This window comes from Condylura cristata, unplaced genomic scaffold (assembly GCF_000260355.1).
Source record: "Condylura cristata isolate star-nosed mole 26May11 unplaced genomic scaffold, ConCri1.0 scaffold00007, whole genome shotgun sequence".
NCBI lineage: Eukaryota > Metazoa > Chordata > Mammalia > Eulipotyphla > Talpidae > Condylura > Condylura cristata.
Window position 1 is genome coordinate 64,260,074 of NW_004567108.1, and position 15,423 is coordinate 64,275,496.

Genomic DNA, 15,423 nt, shown 5'->3' on the forward strand with positions numbered 1-15,423 from the left:
AAAATAACAAAAATAATGAACAACCATATACCAGACCAGAGACATTTTGTGGGGGTGGAGTGGGGAATGGGATCAAAAATGGGGGGGGGGAGGAAAATGCACGGGACTATGGTGGTGGCACATGGGTGATTTGGTGATGGGAAACCCGCAGGGATTACAATTGAGATGGAAAAAAAAAATGTGCAAAATGATGTAAAAATAAACTTTTGGGAAAAAAGAAAATTAAAAGGGGGAGAGGTAGAGGAGAAAATTGGTGGTTGTTTTTTTTTCAAAATAATTTGCCCAAATAAATCAGTTTTCTATTCAGCAAATGCATATACAAATAATTTTAAAAAAACCTTTTAAAGAAAACTGTCCTTGTCTCATTGTTTAGTACTGACTAAAGACATTGCATTCACCAGTTTACTTTTTATGAATCTCCTATAAAGTATCATTATATGGTTAGATAATAATAGTTAATATTTATTTGTTGCATGTTATCCTACTCTTGGCACTATTCTAAGCCCTTACATATACTATTTTATTCAACCTTCATAGCAATCTAGGAAATATATATTATTATTATCCTCATTATTTCACTGGTGATGAGAATGCAGTATAGAGTTAAATAACTTGGCTAAGGTCTTTAGTTAGCAAATGACAGAACTCCAGGATAATAATTATTAACACTGCATAGCACTTTAAAATTGTGCAAGAGGTTTTTTTTTTTTACAGTCATTATCTCCTTTGAATATCACAATGCTTGTGACACTGATGAGATAACATAAGCATCAGTTTAACAGTTTAAACAGCATTCATTTAATCATTTACTAAGTCTCAAAAATACTGACTTTGCCAAGCTAGGAAATGAAGGGTTTAAAACCAGAAACCAGAGTTTCTAAGTCTCTCCTACTCTTCAGTCTACCTTTCTCATTATAGACACGCAATAGTAAGTACTCTCATGAAGTACTAATTGTTTCTAAAAGCATAATTCTAGATTTTTCAAAGCATAATTCCAGCTCCAGGTGATGACAATTTTATCCAGTTCATCTCTTACCCCAGTACCAAGTACAGTGCCTGGTACAGAGTCAAGTATCTGATTACTACTCAAACATTCTTCATCCTACTCCACCAATCTCCTTTATGGTCATACTTGCCATCCTAGACCACCTTCAGAGCACCATTCATCTTTACAAGTCATCATCTGTGAGGCCAAATCTACATATATCCAGTCTCTTCCACAATCTGATATACAAAACTCATTTGCTGACTATGGTAGGCCAGCTTCAGGATGACTTCCAGCAATCCATGCCTATCAGTATATATACCCCTGTACAGTCCCCTCTTACACCAAGATTGATTGGTGTGACTAAAAAAATACCGCAGAAGTATTAAGGTAAGAGCCTATGGCTTCCATCTTATGCTCTCTCTCTGACCCGTTTTAGAGTAAAGTCAGCTGCCATTGTGAGAATATTCAAGTGCCTATAAAAAAAGTCCCAGTAGTAAGAACTTATAACACTCCTGTCAGTGAAACTGAACCAAATACACATGCCCAGTTCAAGAGCAACCTCTGAGCCATAGTCATCAGCCAAACTCCTCCTGGATTCTGGGTCACCAGAATCTGTAGTTACTAAACATTCTGTTCTTTTAAGCTTTAAGTTTGGATATAATGTAATTGACAACAGAGAGCTGATTCAAAATCTGCTATAAACTGGCAGACTGTGCTACACACAGTCTCTATTTACCTCCCCTATCTGTAGCTATCCAAATTATGAGCCACCTAAATATAAATGTGCTTATTTTAGGAAATAATCGCCCAGCCCAGACCTGGCCAGAGATGTTGCATAACAAATGGAATGCATATCATATCATCTTGCTAGAATCTGAAAAATGTTGAGTCTTGAAACACTTCTGAGACCCAAAGTTTCAGATAAATCTTGTGAAGAAGTAGTAGCTCTTTCTAGAACACCTTTCCTGATCAGACTCTCTTGGCACACAAAAAAACCTAACATCTTTTTTTTTTCTTAATTGTGATAACATTGGTTATACACACTTCATATGATTTAGGGAATAAACTCATACCTCCTCAGATATAAGATGTCTGTTACTACCCCACCCCCATCATCTAAGCACCCTCAGTTCTTTATGCTAGAACACTGTTCGCCCTCTCTTGTTTGTTCCACTGCCTCCTCCAGTAACCTCAACTCTACAGTCATAGAGAAACACAATTTCTTATTAGAATCTACATCACATAATACAATACTTGGTTATAAATTATCCTGCATTCTGTTGGGTATTTTTTTTGTTAATGTTTATTGAAGTAATAATGCAGTATAACATTATATAAGTTTCAGGTATGCAGCATTATAAATCAACATCTATATATATATACTACATTCAGTTACCCACTAACAGCCCAATTCAATCCTTCATCATACAGTTGACACTTTTCACCCAATTTACCGCCCTTTCTCCTTTTCTCCTGATGATCTTATAATCTAAAAGTTTGTTTTTATTTTCTTAAATTCATTTGTTTCTTTATGTACCACATATGAATGAATATTAGTGACAGTCTCTGTCTGACTTCTTTCACTATGCATATTACCCTCCAGGCTGATTCATACCATGTATGTATATAGTTATCTTTTTTTAATAGGTGAGTACTCTACTGTGCATTTTTATTCTGTTCTTATATAAGTAAATGTCACCCCACTAAAAGTTAAACTTCTCTTATTTTTAAGATTTATTTGATTTATTTTATTTATGCATACAAGAACTGGGATACAGACCAGAGATCAGGGGGGTAGGGAGGAAGGAATGAGAAGATTCACCAGAGACAGAGTGACTGACTGGCAGAGTGACTGAAATACACTGCTAAGGGGAGCAGTGGGCAGGACAAGAGAGGTCTGCCACACCATATGGGTCACCTCCCTGGCTGGTGATCGAACTCAGGCTGCAGTGGCTGCAGAGATAGCTTCACAGTGCTTTGCTTTAACCCCCTGAACCACCAAGGAGAGCCCAAAAGCTAAAACTTCTATGGGCAAGAATTCTTCCTGTATTTCATCATCTCAACAAGAAATCCTGGATCCTACTGGGTATACAATAAGTTTTGAATAAACTCTTGAAGAATTGAGTACATAGATTCATATCTGTTAACTAGAAGCCCATAGCTCTTGTCCAGTACCTGTATATCCTCACACTTAAAACCTATTTAAGTAACCTCCCTAAAACATGATATAAAAAAAGTGTCAAGGGGTTAAAAAGCAGATCCTCTGAGAAATTCTAGAAAATTTGCACCTCCTCCAGGTGCCCTTGTAAACAGCAGCAGAAGCATGAAATAATCATTATTAGGGGAAAGGATCTATTAGCCTCCTGATGATGGGACCATCTGAAACCTAATGAAAGAGCAATTTTGACTCTCTGTTTTCCTCTCTCATACCCTTGGGCAAAAATAAGGTCACTAATCAGTTTTCAATTTCTTTCTTAGATTCAGAAGGAAGCTGTTAACAACTCAGGGTAAAGACAAAATAAAGACCAAGAAGTACTGAGTGATATGAGTTCTGAAACCAGGATACCAAATAATTACTCTAGTCAAATAATTAAAAAGCAATGCAGTAATATTTTTTCTGTAACAAATTCCATATGAGCAATCTTCTTTACTAAATAGAAGGGAGAGAGTATTTCCTAGAATAGACGTATTTCTCCTTAGCATAACCTAAGCAGAAAGATTGACACACATTTAAAGGAAACGACCACACTAGTAATCAGGCCAGAACTTAGGTCTGTAAAGATTTACTTTAAGGGGAGAAAATGTAGAGAGAACTAGGATGCATGGAAGGAGACAGGATTAGCAATCAATCTAAATGATTTTCAATAAATCTGACCTCGTTCTTTTGAATAAGCTCTGAGTACTTCCTCCTTTGCATGTTGCAATGCAACTCAGGGCACATCATCACAGAGAAATTGACCAGGTGGGAACTGAGGAGAGTGGAATGCTAGAAGTAAAGGTCAGGATCTGACAAATCAAGTCTCTGTCCCCTCACCTGTAGAATGGAAGTACTGGGCCAGATAACTCCAAATGTCCATGCCAGGTTTCCCTTTCTATTAAAAGTGAAGTCAAGTCTGTTGTAATTTGTGCCATTGCTTCTATATTTTCCTACAGGTGCCTGCAGCATTTTCAGGGAACACCATGGGGCTGAATTAATGAGAGACAGGTGACCACAGACAGGTCTGATGCAAAGAAGTAGACACCAGAACTACTGGGCAAAAGAATGAATGGCTGACAGGAAAAGGCAATGGCATGTGGAAACAAGTTTACGTGACAGATTTTATCATGCCATGGCTCATCTAGATGCCAGTTGCTTGGGAGATCTTCACAATGGTAGACACCCATAGGCTGCATGTATATTGGGTTTCTTCAAGTATTTGATTACTACCACTTTTGAAATGTGTAATCCTGACAAAATGTTAACATTTACATTATGCCAGTTTCAATACAAGTAAGATTTACCACAATTTCACTCATTACAGAGGGATGTTAGTCCATAAAGCCAGAGATGCTCCATAGGCTACATGCTGCAACCCTGCTAGGAATCCTGAAAGGTTATAGTTGAAAGGAGTCGTGGGGTTGGAAGACCGCTGAGTAACAGTTTGGTAACAGTCTTCCAACATCTACATTATCTTCCTAAGAGGAAAATATTGCACATCCCACCACTCAAAACAAACCTCAAGGATTTCTGAGTATATTTCAAGGTAATAGAAGAATATCACATATATACTTAAATAAAATCTATTTTTTTAACATGGTGCATCTCTACCTAACAAAGTTTTCTTTTTCAGAGTTATCAAAGTATCTGTGAGAACAAAGGCAAACCTTTTACACAATATAAATAGCAACACTCAAGAGCTTGTATCTCATGTTTTTCAAAATCTCAATGCTCAAGTAAGGTTACAAGTTTCAAAAGTAACAGCAGCAGCATAACTAAACCAATTCTTCTATCCATACTTCTTCAAAGATGAAAACTCTTTACTGAGTGCCTGGCCCTCTCCAAGGTTCTTGGATTTAACCACAGATAAAAGAAACAAGGTCTGGCTGCCCTGAGGAATTCGCAGGAAATGTTTCTCAAAATATTATGTTAATTGTTTAACCAGAAATGTTTTCTCTGCTGAATTGCACATACCTACCTTGTGAAGGAGCTAGTAAGAATCAGTACGTTGCATGAAAGAGGCACATAGGCAGGTGGAACAGAAATGAGAGCACAGAAAATAATCTTCTAATTTACTGTTAATTGTTTTGTTTTTTTTTTTGTTTGTTTTTTTTTTATGAAGAATGCTAAGACTGTTACAGCCCACTGTTCCAGAAAGGATCTGCTGCCACTATGGATCCCATTGCCTTAGTGGCTCAGGAATGACTCCTGTCTCATCTATTGCCATATCCAAGTTCTTCAAGTCATCAGCTACCACCTACAAATGACACATTCCCAGGAATGGCAGAGCCCGGGAGAGAGGAAAAGAAATGAGGACCTTAATGTCCCCAACCGACCTGGATCCCCTCACCTAGCCCTGAATGCCTCACAATAAAGCAGTTTGCAATGGAATCTCTGTAAACAAGAATCAAGGCAACTTGTCTATAAGTATAGAGTGTAGCCTATTTGCCAATTGAGGGAGCACAGGAAAAGAAGTGGGCTTATAGGGAGCTCCCTGCATGGGTGGTGCAGTCCCTGCAGTGATGGTGGGCTTAAGCACCAGTGTGATATATAACAGGCAATCTGAAACACAAGTCAGAGCCTCCTTGGTGGTGCAGGGGTTAAAGTCAGTGCTATCAAGCTATGCCCAGCCACTATGGCATGAGTTTGATCCCCTACAAGGTAGCTAGCCCACATGGCACAGTAGACCTCTCCCATATTGTCCGCTGCTCCCCTCAGCAGTGTATCTCAGTAGATCCACCTATTCTGATCCCCACTCTGTCTCTGGTGAGTCCCTTCACCCCACACCTCTGACCTATATGTGTATAAGTAAATAAAACCTTGCATGTATAAATAAATTTTTTAATAAAAAAAAGAAATATAAGTCAGATTAGAAGATGAAAATTTGGATCAGATACAGAGATTAACCAGCCTGGTGGCCTGGTGGCCATGTAAGCAAATAAAGGGATTTCACAACATAAACCACCATGCTGCCCCACTTCTAATAATCAGTCATGCCCCTCAGAGATCCAGTGTCACTTTGCGCAGGGCAGGAGGATTACCTGTCCTAAACTGGACTCAGAAAAAGAATTTATAAGCAAAAAAATAGATCATACATAAAGTGGACATAATTTATTTAGCACCTTTTGTCCCATGTGCCTGAAGTTCTTCTCTCATGCTCTCACAATCATGCTGAAAGGCCAGTATCACACCCCTTAATTTATAGGTGAGGCAATGCAGTCTGGTTCACAGGAGACATGTGACCAGCAAGCAGGGCAGGAGTAGGAAGAAGTGAGACTGAAGGTGACCATGACAATGTCCCAATTAAGAGCTGGTCCAGCATGAGAATAAGGGACTTGACTAAGTTGGGAATGGTGAGGATGGTGGAGAAAAATCACTGCATCAATGCTGAATGGCATAACGAAGCAGCAGAGGACCAAGACTGCTTCTCAAATGCAGCTCGGAATGAAGGACAACATGGAACCAGAATGGTTGAAAAACTCAGTTTCCAGGAACCATTCAGGAACCTGAGCATCACTCATGTTATTGTCTGGAAAGCTGACTTCTAAATAAGGCATTTTGTAACCAACTTCTGGTACTCTCTGCAAAATATCAGGACTTCTCGGCATCACTAATGATGCTTTCTCAGATGCTCAGAATATAACACTTCCAAACAATGTGCTGCTCTATTTCTTTCCTTCCTCTGTTAGTTCCTGCTACTGACCTTTTTGGTTGTTGTCTTTGGGGACCAACACTGTACAACTGTTGGTTTTCCTTGCCTGACACCATCTCCCTTGTCCTCTTGGCTTCTCAATGTCATTGGGAACAAGCTTCTCACTCATCTAGAATCCACTGCCAGGCCCTTTCCTCAGTGATTACTAGGAGTCTCTGGAGGAATCTCTTAGCAAAAGTGTTGAGTTACAGAGAAATGGATTAACAATAGGCAGCATTAAGGGGAAAAAAAATGCTGGTTCACTTAAAAAAAAAAAAAAACAGGAAATACATGCATGGCTCAGAGGGCACAGGAATGTAAGGCACATTTTTTAAGAATAACAGAGACACTCCAATTGTAGTTGGAGGTTTTCTTTGCGTTACAAACTAAACTGACTGGTTCCTAACTTTAAGACATCTATTCTATAGTGTGACAGGTAATAAATAGATATGCCAGACCTTACTATAGAAGACTTCAAAGCAAACCTGGTTGCACAGAAGCAAACGACAGTTACTCATTACAGCCCAAAGGATGCTGCCGAGGGACATCAGCACACGCTTTACTTATGACTAAAACATCACAGACAAAGCCTGGAATAGCTGAAGGGGCATGGCAAATCTGATTTCCAATTTTCCATGTTTACAATAAGCCTGCACAAAATACACTGTGTACTGGAACTGGTAAATTCATAATTAAAATATATCCAATATTTAACTTATTAACACTGTCTTCTCCATTAAGTGACATGAAATGAGGTTTATACATCTTTAAGAGGAAGATAAGTCAAAATTAAGAGTGAAAATTCCACCAATCATCCCTGCTGGTGCAAACCCACAGTTTGAAACCAACTGATGCTGTTTTAAAAAATAGTTTAAAGACTGAGAAAGAACGAAGGGTAAGAACTGAAGTAAGAGGAGCTATTGTCCATTTTGGAAAACACCCTTCTTCCAAAAGACTCAAGTTTCCCAGATTGTAAAGGGAACTGTTGAGTGAGTGAGAGAAAGATCTGTTTTGAAAAGTGACTGCTGGTCACTTTTCAATGAGGTGTATGCATTCAGGGCACTGCACCAGTGCATTTTCTCCCCCAAAATAAGACCATCTTGACAACAGATTTTTTTTCACAATTAAGTTCACTTCATTAAAGAATTCAAAGTGAAAGTAAAATGTCAAAGAAACTACTTATCCAGAAAATTTTCAATATGGTATATTCCAACAGTGCAACACTCCACTCTTTCCTTGAAACTTTAATTAAGAAGCATCTATTACATGAGTTGCACAGCTCCAGCTGTAGCAGTTTGCACAGGTAGGGTCCACAGGTAGGCTGCTGGAAGAGGCAGATATTACAGAAATAATACTGCACTATGGAAAGTGCAGTAACAGGACTTATAATCCCTAACAAGTATTTATAACCTCTGGCAGATGGACACTTCAAGTCTTAAAGGATGTTAGGTAAAATGAGTGCACACTGAGGCCAACACAAGGGTACACCAAGCAGAAGAAGCAACATGCGCAAGAACACAAGAGTCTGGTATGTTTGGGCGACCAGGTGATTCTGCATACCACAATCTGCTAACAGGACTAGGTCATGGAGGGTACTCACTTCAACAATGAAGTGGGCTGTATCCAAAGATTAAGAATGAGGCACTTAGAGAAGGGGGAAAGAATAAGGCTTGCTTTTTCTGGGTGCTGCACAAATGCAAGGTACCATGAACAAATGAAATGTTTCCCATTTTACAGAAGAGGAAATTAAGATACAGAGAAGGAAACATCTTTCTGAAGGTCTGATGGTAAGTAATTAGTAAGGCTAAAATGTAACCCCAGGAAGGCCTGACTCCAGAGTCCATGTTTTAATCACTTCATTATATGCTCCCAGTAAAGGAATATTAAGTAAGGACATAAATAGCACATTATTTTCACTGGTATATAAGGTACATAACTTGCCCCTCACCCCAAAAAAAGAAAGAAAAAAGGGAAGCTTTCCAAAAGTTAACCTGATTAAAAATCTACCATTGTCACCCAGCAACTCCACTTCTAAGTATCTACCTGAAGAATGCAAAAGACTCCTCGTTTGAAGGAATACATGTACTTCTATGTTCACTAGAGCACTTTTTATAACAGTCAAGTTATGAAAAGAATCTAAGTATCCAATAACAGAAGAGTGTTATTAGGATGTTGTGTTACACATAAACAATGTAATATTACTCCACTTTAAAAAAAAAAGGATAAAATCTTGCCCTTCCAGATAATATGGATAAGAATGGAGGTAATTGTGCTAAGCAAAAAGTCAGGAGAAATAGTGGATAATTTCACCATGTGGAATATAAAGAAAAAAAAAATGAAAACAAACCTGAAATCTGACTAAATTCAGGTTTCACGAAAAAGGTAGGAAGTGGAGGGGGAGAGAAGCTGAAAAGGAGCCCAATAGATGATAGTGGAGAGTTCATGGTGCTCTGGTTGCAGGTGTGGTGTGATAATAAATATACATCTGAATAAGTATAAACCTAAATCCCTGAATCACATAGTGTTGTAAATAAATATTTCCCAATTAAGAAAACAATACAATGTTTTTGTTGTTGTTGTTTTTTAAAAAAAAAACTAGTATGTATATAATGAAAGGTCTGAACACAAACATAAGAATAAAGAATGCTGCTATTCTGTGTGGCACTGGTTCTCAGCTGAAGGTAGTGTGGCCCATTTGGCAACATTTGCAAATACATCTAGTTGGCCTGACTGGACAAGAGACGCTCCCAGGAGTGTCTCTCAGTGGAGACCAGGAATGCTGTCAAATGTTCTACAATGGGTAAGATTTGTTGCCTTCCACAACAAAGACTGCCTGACCCTACTCTGAGATACAACCCAACACAAACCAAAAAGCAAAGATCAGTTTCCCATCTTGTTTATCAGTGTCTTAATAAAAATAGCAAACCACTGTCTATATGGCTAATTGAAAACAGAGACTGAACTTTTGTCTGTACAAATTAGATTTTACTTTATTACCACCAGCTATGGCCTGAATATTTGTGTCCTCCCCAAAATTCATATATTGGAAACTTAACCCCCAAGCTGATGACATTAGGAGAAGGGACCTCTGCGAGGAGCTCTGGTAAAAGGGCAAGGCCTCATAAGTGAGCGCAAAACCTTATAAAACAAAGACAAGAGAGTTCACTAACCCCTTCTGCCACATGGGGATCCAAGAAGTTTTCAGTTCTAAAAAGGGGCCCACCCAACCATGCTAGCACCCTAATCTCAAACTTCCAGTCTAAGAAATAAATTCCTACTGTTTATAGCACACCCATTCTTTGGTATTTTGTTACAACAATAAAATTTCTGTGCATCTTTCAAGTTCAGACAGTTCAAGGTCGTTCAAGTTCAGTTAGTTTGAGCTTAACACATTCAAGAATTTCAAGGACGATTAAATTAAAAATAATAAGAACAACTGTATTCACAATTAAATATTGTTAATCTATTAAATATACTAAAATATATTAAGTAATTATGTTAACAAAAGTGCAATTATGTTAACAAAAGTGTGGTAACCATCATTTGAGAAAAGCATAAGCACCTGGAGAAGGATAGCCACTAACTGCTGGAGACAATGAACAGTGCGTTTCCCATTCAATTATTTTGAATTACTGTCAAACCATGACTGATAAGAGGAATTTTTAAAGAAAAGAAAATTGTAAAATAAGGGGGGCACTTAAGGTCTATGGACCTAGTGTAAAATATAGTAACTATATTATATAAATGTAATTTACTAGAAGAATTGAAATGCCCTCACCAAAAAAAAAAAAAAAAAAAAAAGGAAGTAGGTGACAGAGATCCTTTCACAATCATAATTTATATGTAGATCAAATAATCGCATTGTATACTTTAAATGTATTACAAATTTTCAGTTACATCTCAACAAAGCTGAAAAATACTTTTAAACCAATTTTAAAAAACAAAATATGGGTATCATTTTTTTAAGATTTATTTATTTATTCATATAGAACTGGGGTACAGGCCAGAGATGCAGAGGGTGAGAGGATTCACCAGAGACAGAGTGGGGAGTAGAACAGGAAGATCAACAAAGTACACTGCTGCGGGGAGCAGCGGGCTGGTCAGGAGAGATCTGCCGCGCCATGTGGTCACCTCCGGGGCAGGCAATCGAACTCATGCAGCAGTGGCTTAAGCTTCTTAGTGTAGTGCTTTAACCTGCTGTGCCAACAGGGAGGGCCTGGATATCGTATTTTAATTTTAGAGACCTGGATGTGTGTGGAAGGGAGGTGCTTCTACCCCATTACTTCTAATTTACCAACCAGTTAAGACCCACAGCCAATCCTACATTCACAAAGAAGCTGACATATCATTACTGGCTTCAACTTATGTTAGCAAGGTTCCTAACTCTTACCTTATGTGATTAATATCAAAAGACATAGTTATTCACACCTACAGTTAATATGATTTGTGAGGAACTATTACTTTTCACCTTTATCCCAATCTTTTAAATAATGTTCTTTTAAAAAACCACATGGGATGAAAATTATAATTTTTGGTGAGACACATATAATTTTAGTCCCTATTTTCCAAGTGTCTTTGTTTATTAAGAAACTACTGATCAAAGCATCAAAACTTACAATATTCCCTTGGGAACCTCAAGATGGCTAGAGTAACTTCATTTTTTAAAAGTTAATGGATGGATTATAAACTTTAACTATGTGAATTGTATGGCATATCTCAACAAAGCCATCAGAACAAAAAATCATGGAATTTTCATCTCGCTATCAGTTGGTTTCACTTACTTAGTCAAATCCATGGAAGGAAAAGTGAGTACCTCAGTGTATAATGCATTATCAGAGGACTAAAATCTTGCTGAAGTGAAAATGGTAATCTAGTTCATATTTCCAGCAGCAATTTTGAGAGATAATTTATATACAAAAATTGTGATTTTTCCCCATTCAAATTTTGCTTTCTAAGAGAACAAAAAAAAAAAAAAATCCTTTACCTCCCCTAGCACAGAGAACTAGCTATAAGAGAGGTAACAAAGATTCCCCTGAACAAGTATTGCTCAAAATAAACCAAGCGACCAACCATGGCAGAAATTCTTACTTAAATAAACAACATAGGTAGTAGCAGAGAAGAAAAACCTAAAAGATATTGTTGGATTCAACATACAATCAATAGCATTCAGCTTCTATAAACCGTTTTTTTAAGCTGTGGAGAGGCTCAAACTCCAAACTGCATGCAAAGACTTCCTGCTTGCAAGGTGAGGTTACCTCTAAAGCAAGTTAAGGCAAATGTCTACATAACTTTAGTAGTAACAAAAAGATATCTTGTTTTATTTTTCTGATTATTTTTTAACCAGAAAATGACTTTCTATTTAAATGTCTAAATATGATATACAACTACTATCTTCAAGTTAAAATGTTTTCCATGGGAACAAAGACACCTTTTTTTTTTTTCAGAAGTCAGTGAAAAACTGATCTAAACTGAAAAAATAACTAAGTTTTTAATCTGTAATATGCTGCTGTTTTTTCAAAGCAGCCAAGGGAAGATGCTGTTCATACATTATTCCATTCATAAGTGTATGCTTAATTAGTACATATCTTAAATAAATAGGTAGCTACAATAATGTAGTTAACTTCAGCAGACATCTGAGTTACACACATAGCCATCAAAATAATTGTGGCATGTTCTTGTGACACTGAAAGAAGCCAAAACCTGTTACAAAATTATTACTTTCAACACAAGCCCGCTCAAATTATCATTTAGTTAAGTGATATCTATTCAAAATAACAGCAATAGAAAGGTTACTCACCAATTCTCAACCTATTTGTAAAACATGAGAAGTACCACCAGGATTTCTGAATCGTGTTTCTTTGACAAAATTATTTAATTCGATGCCAAGTGCTTGGCTGCTCTCTTAAACAAAACAATGTGCATGTTCCTCAGCTGACAGAGACCTGGCTTTCATGACTCAATAGGAAGCTAGCAGTCCAGATGACTTTGGACTTTGCACATCAGGAAGATTTCCTTGTCATTCTGATATCAGAGCATCACTGACCTTTTTCTAATTGCTTTTACCCCCAAGACAAGGGAATATATGTATTATCAAAAAATTGTGTTTTTTTTTATTGTGCATATTTGCACATCACACCAAAGAATGTACACTGACATCATCTTGTAAAGTAAGTTCTTTTCCTGTTTCATGGTGGGGGAGGGAGATGGAGGTGTAGGGGAACATGCAAAAAATATAAAAGAAACAAGCCAAAAGAAAGACCAAATGACAATGATTGGCTTTTGTTTATTATAATTTCTGGGGAAACTATATTAAAAACAATTTCCTAAAGAAAGGGTTAACTTGTAATTACTTTTGCCCTTTTTGTCTTGCAAATAACAGTGACACCTGTGAAATTAGAATTCTGTACACCAAGCTGAAGCATTTAGCCAAGAACAGTTGCTCTAGTGTATAGTCTAGTGCATGTAAAAACTGATTCACAGAAGGAAATGCCCAGGGCCTGTGCCAATAGATTAACTTTTGAGATGACAAGACTAGGGAGGTCACTGGGCAATGTGAACCTGACATCTCAGATGCCCAGTTCTCTTTGAGGGCAAAGGACCCTAGTTCTCTTCATCAGGCTCGGATGTCAAGTTATCTAAAATGCCAGAATGAATTTAAACTGAAGGAGAAAAGGAAACAAAACCAAATACTGTGGATTGTTTATCTCTAGGTAATTATTTGTTGCTACAGCAAAACAAGTGCAAGTAAAGTTGTCAAGTATAAACATAATAACTCATCAAAATTAAGGAAGTGATTCTCCAACTCCCAAGTCTTTTTGTTTGGGTTTTCTATGTTAATGGTAGTAATTGCATTTTAATGACCTACGAACTGGCACGAGGCTATTACCCACGAGGCTATTACCGAATCTCTCTGCCAGCTATTTACTTAAATAGGGGCGTGGAACCAATTGGCTGGTGGAAAGGAAGGTGCTACAAAACCAGGCAACACAATCACAACCGTCCAATAAAAGTGTTACTTCTCCATTAACACTACCAGAAAACGCCGTCCACAAAACCAAGGGAAATCGTGCCTTCAACACTGCATGCAACCTGTAAATTCAATTCTGCACCTCTGGGGGCTGCACGGACCTTTGATGCTGTAGGAGGATGCCGGTGCTGGAAGAATTTTGGTCTCCTTTGCAACACCAAGGCTTGCAGCTGAAAGCTAGTGTGTGGAAGTAACCTTTGCGACTTCAAACTCACTTTCCTTTATGAAGAGACTACGCGTTAACCCACGCCTGTACGTCCACCCTCTCCCTGAACACATGTGTGTGGGTGGGGGGTGGCTTTCCTTCCCACGGTGCAGAGAGGCACAGTCGCCTCGCGAATCCGTTACAGCCCTCAGACAAAGCCGTGGACCCCGGCCGGCTGCCGACGCCCTGAAAACTCCCGTCCCGTGCCTACCTTGATTCCCTGCTGCTGAGTGGTGAGGGTTAACTTGGATTCATCCAGGAGCAAAACTTCGCAGTAAAATTCTTCCGGAACAGCGCAGAAACAGCCCATGTCGGCTGTAGTCGTGCGCAGCTAGGCGAGCAGGCGGTGACCCAGCGCTGAGCTCGCCCTCCCGCTCAGGCGCCGGGCACTAGTTCACAGTCGGCTCGGGTGCCGCGAGGGCGCGAAGACCAGCTCCCGACGGGGTCCAGGGCGCGGCGGAAGGAACAGGGCAGGCAGCGCAGCCTGGAGTCAGAGCCCGGAGGCCCCAGGGGAAGCGCGGGCGAACCTGGACGCGGAGCGCGGCGGCGCGTCCCCGTGCATCCTGCGGCTGCGGCCCCTCCGAAGGCGGGGTCGCCAGGCGTCGCCCGCAGTCCTGGGGACGACAAAAGTCGCCTGGCAGTGCGGGCAAGAGAGGCGGACAGGAGCTCGAGGCCCTCCCCCTTTTGGAAGACTCTAGAAACTCCGCCGTCGCCCTCCCGGAGCCCCCCGCGAGCGCGGTCTTGCAGCGGCCGCCCCACCCGCAGCCCGGGTCCGGCCTGCCCAACGCCGAGCGCTCTGCCGCTTCTTTGTGTCAAGGATCCCGCGCGTCCCGATCCCACTTCAGGAGCAGTGACGAGGGTCGTCACCAACCCTCGAAACCCGCGGGCACCGAGAAGAAGCCCGAAGTGGATCGGAAAGGGCAGCGGGCTCCTTACCGACGGGGACGCGAGGCGGTCAGCTGGCCGCGGGCGCTGCTCCCGGCTGCGGACCTCCCACCGCAGGCGGGGGGCCGAGTTCAGCTCTCGCTCCGAGAATGCCTGCCCGGGGTGGCGTTCTCCGGGCTGTTCAGAGACGCCGGCGGGCGGAGGACTCTCGGGCTGGCGGCGTAGCGGGCGCCCGAGTCGGGAAGCGGAGGACAGGCGGGCGGGGGTCCCGGGGCGCGTCAGGCCGCGGCGGCTCGCGGGAAAGTTCTTCCGGCTGCGCCAGGGGGGCCGGGGTAGGAGCAGCCCAGGTGCAGCCGGGCTGGCCCCGGAGACCACGAAGGAAAAACAAAATCTGGAGAGAAGCCGGGGCCGAGTAGCCAAGGAGGGGCGC

The 15,423-nt window shown here is 40.4% G+C and overlaps 1 protein-coding gene across 3 annotated transcripts in view; it reads right to left on the bottom strand.

Moving 5' to 3' along the window:
• EPB41L4A (erythrocyte membrane protein band 4.1 like 4A) overlaps window positions 1-14,771 on the bottom strand; it is a 264,473-nt gene extending 249,702 nt beyond the window's left edge. For 2 of the 3 annotated variants that reach the window (XM_012721936.1, XM_004678482.2), the window contains exon 1: window positions 14,320-14,767. In XM_012721936.1, the coding sequence (XP_012577390.1) occupies window positions 14,320-14,418 (99 nt within the window). In that variant the 5' untranslated portion in view covers window positions 14,419-14,767. Of the gene's footprint in view, window positions 1-14,319 lie in introns of all 3 variants that reach the window. The other variant, XM_012721938.1, reaches the window with a different exon arrangement.
• Window positions 14,772-15,423: the final 652 nt, after the last annotated feature.